Source organism: Echinops telfairi, unplaced genomic scaffold (assembly GCF_000313985.2).
Source record: "Echinops telfairi isolate 266 unplaced genomic scaffold, ASM31398v2 ScPeMD7_7473;HRSCAF=8511, whole genome shotgun sequence".
NCBI lineage: Eukaryota > Metazoa > Chordata > Mammalia > Afrosoricida > Tenrecidae > Echinops > Echinops telfairi.
Genome location: NW_022111377.1, coordinates 9,965,322 through 9,979,207, shown reverse-complemented (window position 1 = coordinate 9,979,207; position 13,886 = coordinate 9,965,322). Strand labels below are relative to the sequence as shown.

The 13,886-nt window shown below is 34.1% G+C and overlaps 1 protein-coding gene across 4 annotated transcripts in view; it reads left to right on the top strand.

The window, feature by feature from the left end:
* The window catches only part of MINDY3 (MINDY lysine 48 deubiquitinase 3), a 100,980-nt gene that overhangs the window by 15,930 nt on the left and 71,164 nt on the right, over positions 1-13,886 (top strand). For 2 of the 4 annotated variants that reach the window (XM_045285574.1, XM_004712615.3), the window contains exons 3-8: positions 864-924; positions 3,274-3,444; positions 6,574-6,625; positions 7,488-7,602; positions 11,589-11,662; positions 12,565-12,644. In XM_045285574.1, the coding sequence (XP_045141509.1) occupies positions 864-924; positions 3,274-3,444; positions 6,574-6,625; positions 7,488-7,602; positions 11,589-11,662; positions 12,565-12,644 (553 nt within the window). Of the gene's footprint in view, positions 1-863; positions 925-2,905; positions 3,002-3,273; positions 3,445-6,573; positions 6,626-7,487; positions 7,603-11,588; positions 11,663-12,564; positions 12,645-13,886 lie in introns of those variants that run through there. The other 2 variants (XM_045285575.1, XM_045285576.1) reach the window with 2 other exon arrangements.

The window sequence follows — 13,886 nt, the reverse complement described above, 5'->3', positions numbered from 1 at the left end:
GCTGTTCTTTTAAATCGGCCATCACCAAAAGCAGGTTCCAGGGAAACTGCTTTTCACTGTGACCAGAGAAAGCCTTCTGCCGTGACACCACAGGTGCACCAACTCAGAGGGAGTTGCTTGATGCCTAGTGTGAAAAATGCATACTGCTAAAGCTCTGCTCTGCCTAGTGCAACTCTGGTTTGTTTGTTTTGTTTTGTTTTGTTTTGTTTTGGGGGGGTACCTACTCCGGTATTGCTTCATGTAATCATCACTTCTACCCCTTGAGGTTTGTGCTATTATTTCTAGTTAGTAAAGAAGTTGAATCCCCAATGTGGCATTGTTGACACATTTAAGAAAAGGACAAAAAACACAATTGTTTCTCTTTTGAATCCTGATAGCTTCTTTAAGTTAAATCAGGATGTTTGGAGCTTCGGTTAATAAAGAAATGACTTTCATAGGTAATCTTGTGTCACAGATCTGAGCAAATAGAACCAAGCCACTTTCTATTTTGATTTCTTTTCTTGCAGGGAATTGGAGGGAAATGTGTGTGTGTGTGCTCCAGTTCTATGGGCATTTACTTTGTGAATACAGTGGGCTTCTGCAATGACCAGTATGTGTCTGTTATTCTTAAATTAATTCTTGTATTTGTGAGAAAATATATATTGTAGAAGAAGCAACATTTTATGGATCTAGAATCAAGTTTCTATTAGTATATTCTGAATAACTGCAGAATTCTGTTGAGTGTGAAGGGAAAGCATTTAGAATTGTAACAGTAATTCAAAATATCAGGGAGGAGGGACAAACTAGTTTTCCCCCCTTTTAAATTAATGTATAAATGCTTTCTAGTAATGCTTTCTAATAATGATTGCTTTAATTGTACAAAGGCATTTCTTTTGAAGAAGCTCCTGTTTTCTTCTGAGAAGTCGTCTTGGAGAGATTGCCCAGGTAGGATAGTTCCCTTTAAAACCCTTTTACCCCTTCCCTTAGATTTCTATGCATCTTCCATTGTCATTAGCTTAATTACAATATCCATCTTAAAAAGTAACCTATAAGTGGTATGGTTTGTAGAATGTTTTACAAATTTCATCAATATTGACCTCAAACGTTAAAGTGGATATTTCTAAATTTGGTTTTCTTAAATAAGAGATGTAATTGAAGAAAAGAAGAAGGAACTTTTGGCCTCACCCTGACACATAATGCGGTTTGCCGAGCTGTGATAAAGGAGCCTGGTGGTACTGTGGTTAACATGTCCACCTGCTGGGTGGGTGGGGAGAACCCACCAATCACTCTGCATGAGAGATGTTTGCTTTGTGAAGATTTGAGCTTGGGAAAATTTATGGGGTAACTCGGTCTTCTGCCCTACAGGGCTGATATGACTTTGGATCAACTCTTAAACAACAGCTATTTTGGTTTATTATAACACACTGTTATTGTGGTCTTTTTTTTTGTCTTAGCTTCACGCAACAACCGAGAATTACCTTTATATTCCCGCATCATTTAGTATAATGCCTTACACAATGGGATCGTTACTTCAAATATATCTGAGTTAAATTGCGAATGAAGCTGTCATGACCCCTCAATATAATTAAGTCAGATGTATGGCACGGCATAAGGACTGGTGATAATGAACATCTGCTTCCCACTGGAAAGTTTACAAAGATCTTTCCGTCACTTACATAGTTTCATGTAACCTCACTCTGACATCTTAAAGAAGGCAGGCTGTATTACCACTACAGGACTAAATATGAGGACATAGTAGCTTGCATTCCAAACCAATCCCATAGATTCTATTAATGATTATGAATTTAAAAATTAAGTATCACTGCCATATTTTTTTGCCACCAAATAACTAAGGAGGCCAAATAAGTTTAGTAGGAATACTAAAATGTTATACATAAGAGACAATATATTATTTTTAATGAGATGCTTAAAAAATTTTTTAATCATTTTATTGGGAGCTCTTACAGATACTATAATATTCCATAGGTCAATCACATCAAGCAGTATTGTATAATTGCTACCACAATCAGTTTCAAAACATTTTTTTTCTTCTTGAACTCCTTGATATCCCCTTTATATCTTTCCCTGCCTAACCCTACCCCCTAAGAACCCTTTTTTCCTCACCTCTGTAATAGATGTGTGTGTGTGTGTTTTGCCATATCATACATGATCCAATATATCCATTTACATACAATTCTGTTTCTTTATCTCATCGAGTGAGGTTATGCAGTCATCTGTGCTATCAGCTCCCTGTTCCCCAACCCCTCTGCTCCCTGCACACGTGCCCCCCACCCCACCCCACCCTTCCCATATCCCCATGGAACCACCACTCCTGTTAGACCTCATTCCTGTGTGCCAATCCTTGAGGGCGATGTGCCTGCTCCATGTCTCTACTTGGAGCAGCTCGTTCCCAGACATGACTACACAGCCAACCTCAGCCGGAGATACTATTTTTAAAATGATTTTTAAAATAAGTTGTAATATTTCTTGCACAGAAATATTTCATAACACATTTCAAAGATTCCACATGCTGTGGAAGTTATAAAGTGGATGGTACAGTTTCTGTCTTTAAAAAGATCTGCATGTACTGGGAGAGAGAGTTCCTTGTAGAATAAAATTTTGCTTACAAGTGCACGTATATTATACCATTTATTTAAAAGTTCAGAAAGTTAGACTGCTTCTGAAGGGTAATCTGAGCTATATTCCTTGAAAAATACTTAGCACAAAGGCTAAAGTTGAGAAAAATATTCTGAGCATTTGTGCTATTTGCCATAAATTTTATCACAGCTTCAGTAGCTTCTATGTTATGCCGCATAACCTCTGTGGCCTCTCTGCTCCTGTAGTGAATTGTGGTATTGTATTTGCCAACAGCGTGTCAACCAATGATCCTTATTCCTGTGGGGCAGGGTGGAAATAGGCCAAGCAGGTCTGCATTGTACCTAGTTTGCATTAAAGAACACCTGCCTTAAGTGCTTCATTTGCAGTTTAATGGAAAGGACCATCACTATCAAATTATTCCAAGGTATATGCTCTAATATTTAATTTTGCATTTTCCAGTGTTCTTTTTCTAATCGATAGGAATGTTGTAACTAATAGTGGTGATATTTTTAACCCGCAAGCATGTTGTTACCGTAAAACAATTTAAAATCTGTTGTTTTTGGGTTTTCCTTTTCCTTAAAATGCGTATGTTCCCAGCATTAAATCAACACATTTATGACATTTTTTTCATGATGGGATTTTTTTTCTTCCTTTCTGAAAGAAAACCCTTGTAACTTGTTCTTTGGTTCTTTGTAGAAGAAGAACGGAAGGACCTCCTTTGTCATACCTTGTGTGACATATTAGAAAGTGCTTGTGACAACGCCGGATCATTTTGCTTGGTTTCATGGTTAAGAGGAAAGACAACGGAAGAAACTGCTAGTATTTCTGGGAGTCCTGCTGAGCCTAGTTGCCAAGTGGAATCTTCTTGTAAGATACATTTTTAATATCCTGACTCAAAGTCACCTACCATTGAGTAAAACTTAAAAATTTTTAAGAAAAAAATTATTTAATTTTCATATTTCTCTCATTCTCTGTCTGTGTGTCTGTCTGTTTAAAACCTAAGTCTAATTCATGAACTTCAGTGTTTTTCAGTTCCATTTCCCTTAAACTACAGGGAGTTTAATTTGTTAATTAGAACTTTCATTTTTTTTTAAATGGGAAAAAACCCTCCAATTTTCACATAAATTGCAGTTAACTTCTGCTTGATGACAGTCTTTTGAGTTTTAGAATTCACATTCAAATAGTTTAAACAATAAATTTCTGTATACTTTAATTTCAGATGTTATAATAGTTTTCTTGGTGTCTGGGGGAAATTTTTTTTTTTTAACATAAAATTTCCTAACAACCGGTAGCTTTTGTCTATTTCCTTCAGTACCTACTTTGACTAAAGTTTTTGGTTTCCTTCTGAAATTTGTGGACATCACTATATATAGCTTACTTAGGGTGATTTTAATTATGGGTTACCCTTAAGTTTATTTTTATACTTTGCAGATTTTTGTCATTAGATGAAACAACTGCTGCTTGCGTTGCATTTATTGTACTCATAATGCATATGTGATCTTGAGTCTGTAAATCCCTGTCCTAAAATCTCTCAGCCTGAACAAGTGAGGGAAGACTTCTGCTAGTTCACAATTAAAAACATTACTCTCTGATTTTTCCTTTTCAAGAATTTTCTAACTGGTAGATTTTATGAATTGGTAGTGTTTACATAGAATAAGTGATTTATTCCAGTGATAAGTTATTCCATTAACTATAGTCTTTAGGGAAATAGTTTTCAAAGATAAAATACCTGATTTCTAAACGTGTAAATGTTGTTTGCGTGTCATTACATCTTGATATCCATGTAGGATTTTTCTAGTAGGCATTATTTCCCTCCTAAAGTGTCTCTGTGAAATGTCAGTGCTTTTTTTGCATCATCTTTGTAGTGAAAATGCTTTCCACTTGCCAAGCTCTAGTTGTAGTACACTTGCAAGGAATAATTTTTAAAACTTAAATAATTGGATCAAGTTTTCTTTTAACCTTTCAAACATAGCCTTTCAAAAAGAATTTAACATATTTAAGAGTTGAAAATGATAGTTGTGGAAGACATTCATAAGGATGATTGTGGTAAATATCAAGATTAGCTTAAGAATATTTTCTACGTTTTACTACATTGCATGTAAACATGGTTAATAGTTTAATTTAAGATATTAACATTTTGAGAAAGGAATTATTAAATTATCTTTAGAGTATAGTAGAGAGTATACTTAAAGCAAGTACATATATATTCATATTTAATATTGTATAAACTTGAAAAGTTAATTGAAAAGGTGAGAGTTGACTGTAGATTCTGACAAACAACTTATATTAAAATGTTTACTCCATATAACAATCTATTCTGTCTGTTCTTTCCTTTATCCCCATGGTTTTTCCCCTGTGTTTTGTATTTTTTCACCATCTCTGCCTGCTAAGCTTTTATATTTGCCTGCCTCTTTTCTCCAAGTTTCTATTCTATGTTTACTTTCATAGTGTGTACCCCAGTAAAATTATTGGGATAATCAAGCGCAGGAGAACAGTTAGTGCAATTTGGAAAAGATTAGATGGAATTTTTATTTTGTCCCAGAATCTTAAATGGGAAGTGTTCCCTTTTTGTAGATACTACATTCTGTTTGATCATTAATTTCATTGGCTTCTGTGGTGTGTATACCTACGGCTTGTTGGTAGTGCACTCTTGTTTGCGTAGTGAATACTCAGGTTCAAATTCAGTTTGTTTCCTATGTAATAAAAAGTATTGCTTATATTCATATATTTGAGCTTCTGAAGACTTTTAAAAGTAGTTTGAAACACATGAAAATTAAAACCAAGTTTTGAAAAAGCATAATGTGGCATTTTAAATAATAAATTTAATTTGTAAATTCTAAAATGAACTTTTAATTAATACGCTCTTCTCATCTAGTGTGAATTTGTTTATATTTGAAAGCACTAAGATTTACTCTACAAAATAGACATGAAGTTGTTCATTTTGGTAAATTAGAGTAGGAATTTTGATTTGTGTGTGATATTTTTAAAGACTAGAGCCAAGACTATCTGAGTTCAGATCTCACCTCTGCTGTATATTGCTATGGACTCTTGAGAGTATACTTTTCTGTATCTGGAGTTCTTGTTCTGTAAAATGAGAATGGTAGAATTAAATGAGGTAAGATCTGTAGAAAATTTCTTGTCATTTAGATTAAATTACTCAATCATCATTGCCTTTAAGTAAGATGCTTTCCTTTATTTTAAAATATATTTGTAGTATCATATTAATAATGGCCATCTAAATAAGTTAATGATAACTTTGCAATAGTTATATGAACAAATGAGGAAACAAACTTAAGCGGTGTTGAACCTGTGTACCTTCAAAATGCTATGCCTTGTTATATAAATTTGCTAAATAATTATCAAACCTGAAGATGTAATAATATAGTGGAGGAGGATTAATTCTGGTGGTTTTATATTGATCTGTAAACTGAAAGGTTAATTCAAAGCATAGGACATATAACAAGGAGCCCTGTGGCGTGGTAGTATACACTGGGGTGCTAACTGAATCAGCAGTTAAAATTTAGCAGTGGCCTTGCACTATGGTAGGAAGATGAGGCTTTCTGCTCCCGTACAGAATTACAGCCTCGGAAACTCAGAAGGGCAGTTCTACTCTGTCATATAGGATTGCTTTCAGCCAGAATTAAAACAGTGACAGTGGGTCTGTTTTGCGGGGAGGGGGTCTTGGACACATTACAGTCATATGTGAAGCACTATGATTGACAATTCTAGCCTAGTATACCTGAATTTGAAAGAGGTGTTTATTATTTTTGGCCCTTCCACATTCACAGTCTTATATCCATTTTAGTTATAATTATAGTAACTAAGATGTTGAATATAAATTCATATTATAGTCAAATTTTTTAAAATCTGAGAATTTTAAGGGAGTGAAGAAATAGGGACAAATTTTGATTGCTTGAAAGTATTTACAGCCTGCTGTGTGTATCTTGTGTCATTTATTTGCCATGTGTAGTGCTGAAAAGTGTCTTTTATGTATAGCTGCCTTGGCTGTCGAAGAGCTTGGCTTTGAGCGATTTCATGCATTAATTCAGTAAGTAACATTGGAACATTTAAAATACTTACCTTGTGGACACATTGCCATTTTAAGTTTTCTCATACTGTGGAATGGTACTTAGAATTGTATAATACTGCACTGCTGAGACATAAATTCAAAACCCACTATTTAAAGATTAATTAGATTTTAAATTAAAAGAATAATTTGTGTATTTGTACTTAAATTGTTCAGAGTTCTAAATCAACTATCCAAATATACTTTTTTAAACAAAATATTTTTTATAAGTACAATGTAAAAAAGTATCATTTTAGTTTAAAATTTCTCGTCAGGGATTAACATATAGAATTCTACTGGGATAAATACTAGAATTATTATATTTGTCAAAATACATTTTCTGTATTTTTCATTAAAAAGGCCTATATTTCGTTAGAGCAAATATATATTTTACAACAAAACAAAAGGTAAGGAGAGACATGTTGATAGAATGGAATTACTTTGGATTTGGTGTTTAGTTTCTTCTAAAAGAAATATGCACCCTATCTTTCTCATTTAGATTATTTGTTAAATACATTCTAATCTTAAAAAAAGTCATTTTCTCTATTCTTAAACACTTCTTGAAGAGAATTACTCTATTCTCTATATAAGAAGAATGTCGATACCAACAGTTTTACATAAAAGGTGACAAGATCCTGTGCCAGGTGGGCAGTCTATATTAATGGTAAGTTAGTTACAGCAACAGTTACCAGCATTCATTCTTAATGCAACTTATATTAAGAAATTGAAATAAAAAGTCTCATTTGTATACATTTAAATGTGTAAGAGACCTTAAAATTTCCCTCTTTATAAATGTGGTCAAATCTTATTATGAAACTAATATTTACTTATTTTTACCCTCCAGCAAAAGATCGTTCAGAAATTTATCAGAATTAAAAGATGCTGTCATGGACCAGTATTCAATGTGGGGAAATAAATTTGGAGTATTGCTTTTCCTATATTCTGTATTACTGACAAAGGTTTGTTTAAAAAGATGCTTCTTAATTTTCGAGTTTAGTACTTTTTGCATGAGACAAGTAATTTTATTGTTGATGCTAATTTTACATCTCATAATAAATGTTTCTTACACTGAAACACAGGAGTCAGCTACTCATGTTACAACTCACTTGTTACTTAACCATCTTCAATCTTAACATTTAAAACCCTGGTTTTTATGAATAAAAGAAGTTATTAGTAATGTTTTAATGATGAAAGGTAGTCAGGTCTTCTGAGTTTTATTTTATTTCTTTTTGATCTTAGCAATGTCTGACATGACTAGGAGCCCTGCTGGTAGAGTGGTTACATGTTGGGCTGCGATACAAAGTTTGAAACCAGCCACTCTGCAGAAGAAAGATGGCTTTCTACTCTCCTAAACAGTTACAGTCTCAGAAACCACAAAAGGCTCACGATGAGTCAGCATGGACTCCAGGGTAGTGAGTGAGAGAGCCCTTGATTATTTAATTCCTGAGAACTGTACCGACCCTTAGCCTCTTCCTTGACTTAGTCTGCTATTTCTTGTTCTATAATGTCATGACTACTTTTTTTGTTTTCTTTGATAGCATCTTTTCCTTCTTTACCTCTTATCTCCTGTTCTTCTATCCCTCTAAATTTTTAGATTTCAGAAGTGTCAAGTCCATGTTCTTATTTTTGTCTATTTGTTTTATAATGGTTATTTTTCTAACGTACTTATATGTGCCTAACCTCAGTATGTACATTTCTAGCCCTACCTTTCCCCCTCAAATGTCAGTTTCATATCCCCCGTTGAGTATCCACTAGATTTACCATGTGTGAAATCTTACCTCTTTATTTGACAGATATTTATTGAGCACCAATTCCATGCTAGGGGTTGTGTTCGTAATATCCTATATAAAATTTTTTAATGCTTCCTAGTCAGTGCTTTTGAAAAGTTGGCATGCTAATAAATACTTGTGTTGTAGTATTGTTTTGTTTTTACATGGACAAGGCATGATGGGAACATGAGAAAAGGTTTGCATAAGTTTACTGGGTGGAAGCAAGAAAAGATTTCCTATAGTAGGGATTATTAAGGCTGAGATTTGATAGCTAAGTAAAAGTTTTCTAAGTGGGGAAGCTTTACGAAGTTATTTAAAAAGCAAGAATAGAGAGTATAAGGGCATAATGGATTGCAAGAGTAACAGGTTTGTGGAATTAAAAATCATTCTGCATTTTGTAATATAAACACCAGAGGGGCAATTGTGGAAGGTTAAAATGAGCACGGAATCTTATGTGAAGAAGGCTTAAATATGAAGGCCTTTGTATATTATGCCAAAAGTATTTTAGATTTCATCTTTCAGGCAATTAAATTTTGAATCAGAGGAGTTTGAGATAAGTGTTGTACTGAAGAGAGTTTTGTGGAATGTAAAACTAGAATCAGGAAAACTGGAAAAGCATCTCTCCAAGTCTAAGCACTGACAGTAGCTATGGAAGTGGAAAAGAAAGGGTGTATATTTGGAAACTCTGAAGGGAAAGACCTAAAACTAATGGGTTAGATGTAGTGACTAGGAGTGATGGAGCTACTGTGGGTGTCTCATTTCTTAAAGAGCTCTTCTTGCTTATTCTCTTGGTTTTTGTTTTATGTTCAGAACCTTTAATACTACTTCCGTCTGCCTTGTCCTATACAGCCTTGTAGTTACTCTTCCTTGCACAGGTCTTTGAAATGATATTCTCTAACCCCCAAATGATTGTGTCACCTGTTCGTATTCTTTAACTTTATCATAGCATGATTTATAACGTTTACTAGGAAACCAAGTACTAGATTTCCTACTACTTTATATCCCCCTACAATATTTAAGACAGTCTGGGTTTTGATTAGTGATTAATCATCGTCTTACCACTTAAAAACCGCCTGTAATCTGATAGAGCCAAATAATTACAGTTAGGTGATTAGGAAAATGAATGATGTTTTATCTTTGTCATTTTAGGGTTGATGAAATTAAACTAACCCCTGCTCAAAAATTATCACAATCACTTTCACTTGTTGAATGTTCTGTTAGTCTGGGTAGACTAGAGAAACAAATTCACAGACACTCATGTGTATAAGAGGTTTATATACAAGAGCAATTGAATATTGAGAAAACATCCCAGCCCACTCCAGTCCAAGTCCATAAGTGCAATAGTAGCCCATATGTATGATACCAATCGATAAAATCCTCTTCAGAATTACAAAACACATGCAATGACGTCGAATGCAGGAAGATCACAGGCCAGTGGGTGGGAAGTCAGTTGCGGTAGAAGCAACTCAGCTCTGGCAGGGGTCTCCATGTGGCTCCTCCAGTTCCCAGATGGTCCATGTGGCTTCTGCTCAGGGATGTCTCACAGGAAGTGAGCAGAGAGAGGGAAGTATCTCCCGCCCCCCACAAAAGAATACAGGATTTCCCAGAATTCTCAGGAGAGGCCATGCCCACACAGAGGCCTCATTGGCTATAATCCAATTGACAGACTAGACTCCACCCCTTCACTCTGAATCCTATCAAGTCCCAAATTGACACCAGATTATGTAACTACCACAAATGTGTACCTTTTACATCTTTGAAAAAGCTTCGAGTCTTTACTTGCAGTAGTTTAAAAAACAAACAAAAGAAACACACTGCCAACCAGTCTGTTCTGAGTCATAGTGGCCTATGTAAGATTTCCGTCCCTGTAAATATTTCTCCCACAAAGTGACTGGCGATTGTACCCCTTTATCTTAAAGTTAGCAGTCCAATGCTTAGCGAGAGTGCCACTAAATCTCCTTTTCTTAACCAAACTAACAAACAAAAACCCCAACTCACTGCCATCCAGTCAATGCTGTAGCGACCCCCTGTGGGTTTCCGAAACTAACTGTTTACAGGCTTGAAAAGCCCAGTCTTTCTCCTGCAGAGCTGCTGGTGATTTCTCACTGCTGACCTCGCGATTGCAGCCCAACACACAGCCTAAAGTAAGGTTGAATAAGCTATGTGACTGTGCCAATTTACCTACAAAGATAGACTTAGGAACACACCTCTTTCCCAGCCCCAGGACTGCCTGTACTTGTGTATGTATTTAGTACAAAGAAGTTTTTAAGTGATCTGTAAATATATTAGAGGTCTTAGCTGTGTATATAAGGTGGCTTCAAAACGTTCATGGAAATTTTGAGTTAAAAGATACTGGACTCTTTCCATGAACTTTTAAAAGCCCTTGTTAGATTTAATGTATTCTAAAGTAAGGTGAATATTGACTTTTGGATTAAATAATTTCCCCTTCTCCCTGAAACTTAAACATTTTTCTTTATATACCTCTGTAACCAGTATTGCCCATCAGTCAAATTAGTGTTACTTATAAAAAGTATGGGAAAAAGTCTTACCATGTCAATTGTACCTTATTTCAAACATAGGGGGAAATTTACTTAAATAGGCTACCCTTGCTAAACATTTTGATCAGAGATTCTATAGAGGAATCTTGATCAAAAAGGAGAAAATGCATAACAGAATTTAAAATTCTAATAGACTTCAGACTTTCTGGAACTAAGGAGGCTACAAAAACTTCTGAAACAATTGCCTGAAGTAATCTTAAACATTTTAACTAAAAATATTCCCTGAAGTCTTCTTACAACCAAAGAATAACTGAAATTAACTAGTACATAATTTCTGCCTTGAGCATTATGCTCTTTTAAGAACTATGCTATGGGAACAAACTGAGAACAACAATTCAAAAGATGAGATCAGAATTTAGGGGACAGTGTGTTTAAGTCACTGAGGAAGGAGCAACTCAGAAAAGTAGAGTCAGAAAGGTTACACATATACAACCTAAAGAATTGTGCACCTCAGAATGGTTGAATTGATGTATGTTTTGCTGTATATATTCTCAACAAAATTAAAATATTTCTTTCAAATGTTTTTTTAATTTTTATAACACAAAGTGCTATTTTTAAACTACCATAATTTCTATTTTAGTTTTTAAAATGAGTCGATAAATTTGTGGTTTCTTTCAGGGTATTGAAAACATAAAAAATGAAATTGAAGACACAAGTGAACCTTTGATAGATCCTGTATATGGACATGGCAGGTAATGAACTAAAATAAAAATCTATTATCCACTTACATGATCTTTTTCCTTTAGATTCTTGATCTACAATAAAACATGACGACTATAATGATTTTGCCGGTCACTAGGGCAGACAGAATAAAGACTTTGGATTTGAACACTGGAATGCTTTACATATCACTTTCTTTGCACTTTATGAAATGTTGATTTCCACTTCAGATTTATATATGAGTTGTATTTATTATGGCAAATATTTTGTTTTGAGATGACAGTGGGCAGTATGGCAAGTATTTTAACATTCTGCTTTATGTTCTAATTATGAAATTTTTTAATAAGTGAATTTACTCATTTTTCACATATAAGAAAATTCTTATCAACTTTTAAATGCTTTATTGTTTGTTTGTTTTGGAGGGGTCTGTTTTCTTCTCTCCACACCTTTTTATAGTCATTTCTACAAAAATCAATGAAAGCAGCATTAGTTAACCTATTATAATATAGGAGTCCTTTTTTCTAGACCTTTTGACTTCAGAGATTAAATTTCACATATCTTCCATCAAATATAGATTATTAATAATTATACATTTACTTTTAAAGACACTTGATATAAAAAGTAAATGATCAATTTAATTATCATTTGTGGGAATTTTTTATTCATTTAGAAATAATACCTTTGATTAAAATGTTAAAAATTATCTGAATGTATAGATGTTATATTTTGATACATTTAATGATACATTCAGAAAGGCTGTGTTTAGTTGAAAAAATATGTATAAATGAAAAATAAAAGATTTTTCCTAACCCCTTTTCTTAAGAAACATAATATTTAAAAATCTTTTATTTATGCCTTACTATATTTAAGAATCATTTAATTTGAAAAAATAACTATATTCATATTTTAACTACTTTGAAATTTTTATCAATAGCCAAAGTTTAATTAATCTCCTTTTGACGGGACACGCTGTTTCTAATGTATGGGATGGTGACAGAGAATGCTCAGGAATGAGTGAGTATATTCCTATGTTTATCCCTTTTATGATTAGCATGTGATAGGAATATAGTTGGTTATTATTCATCTGTTTAATGGTTCTCCATTGCTTATTAATTGATTGCCTGCTAATAGGATAGTCCTTTGCAATTTTCAAGGCACGCTAAAATTAAGGGAGTAGATTTTGAAATCAGCCAAATGGATTAGATCCATAGTTTGTGACTTTGGGTAAGTTATTTAGCTTCTGAAGTTTTCAGTGTCTGTCGTCTCACACTGGGCAATTATAGCCAGGCTCTTTAGAGGTCATGGTAAATAAACCAAAACAGAATAGCAAACCCACGGCCGTCGGTCATTGCTGTCTCATCACGGCTTTATAAGATAGCGGAACTGCCTGCAGATTTTCTAGAGGCGGTCCTCTCAGAACTAAAGGAGTCGTTCTCCGCTGTCCTGCCTGGGCACTGTGAGTCAGAATCAACTCGATGGCAGTGAGTTTAAACTTTATACAAACAGACTGCCACATCTTTCTCCCACAGAGTGACAGGTGAATTGAAGCAGTAACATTTTGGTTTTCAGCTGAGTGTAATAATCTGTGAATCTGAGTTTCATTATTTGAAATGTTTGTTACGTGATTTCTTATGGGCTTGCTTAATGATTTCTTCCCCTGATATTATTATTTTTAAAATAATTTTATGGGGTAAAACATACAAACAAAATATTTGCCATCTTAACTGTTTCTAACTATACAATTCAATTGCACTAGTTCCATTAATCATATTGTACCACAGTCAGTACTGTTTTTCCAAGTATTTTTCAGCACCCTCAGAGCAATAACTTCTCCCTTGCCTCCGTCCTAGATAATCACTAATAAATGTTTGCGTATATGCTCTGCTGTTTTAAAATTTTTATAAAAGCCAGAGCATACAATATCTGACCTTTTCTTTCTAATTAACGTTATTCAGCATAATGTTAATGTTTTTCGGTTTCATCTATGTTAGCATATATCAGAACTTCATTGCTGCTTATCAATGATGAATAAAGTCCATTGTAGTTGTTGTTTCTTTTTAATAAATCATTTTATTGGAGGTGCAACTCTTTTCATAATCCCTACATTCGTCCATTGTGTCAAGCACTTTCGTACATTTCTTACCATCATCATTTTCAAAATATTTTCTTTCTACTTGAGCCCTTGGTATCAGCTCCTCATTTTTTACCTCCCTCCCTCATGAACCCTTGATAATTTATAAATTATTGTTTTTTCCA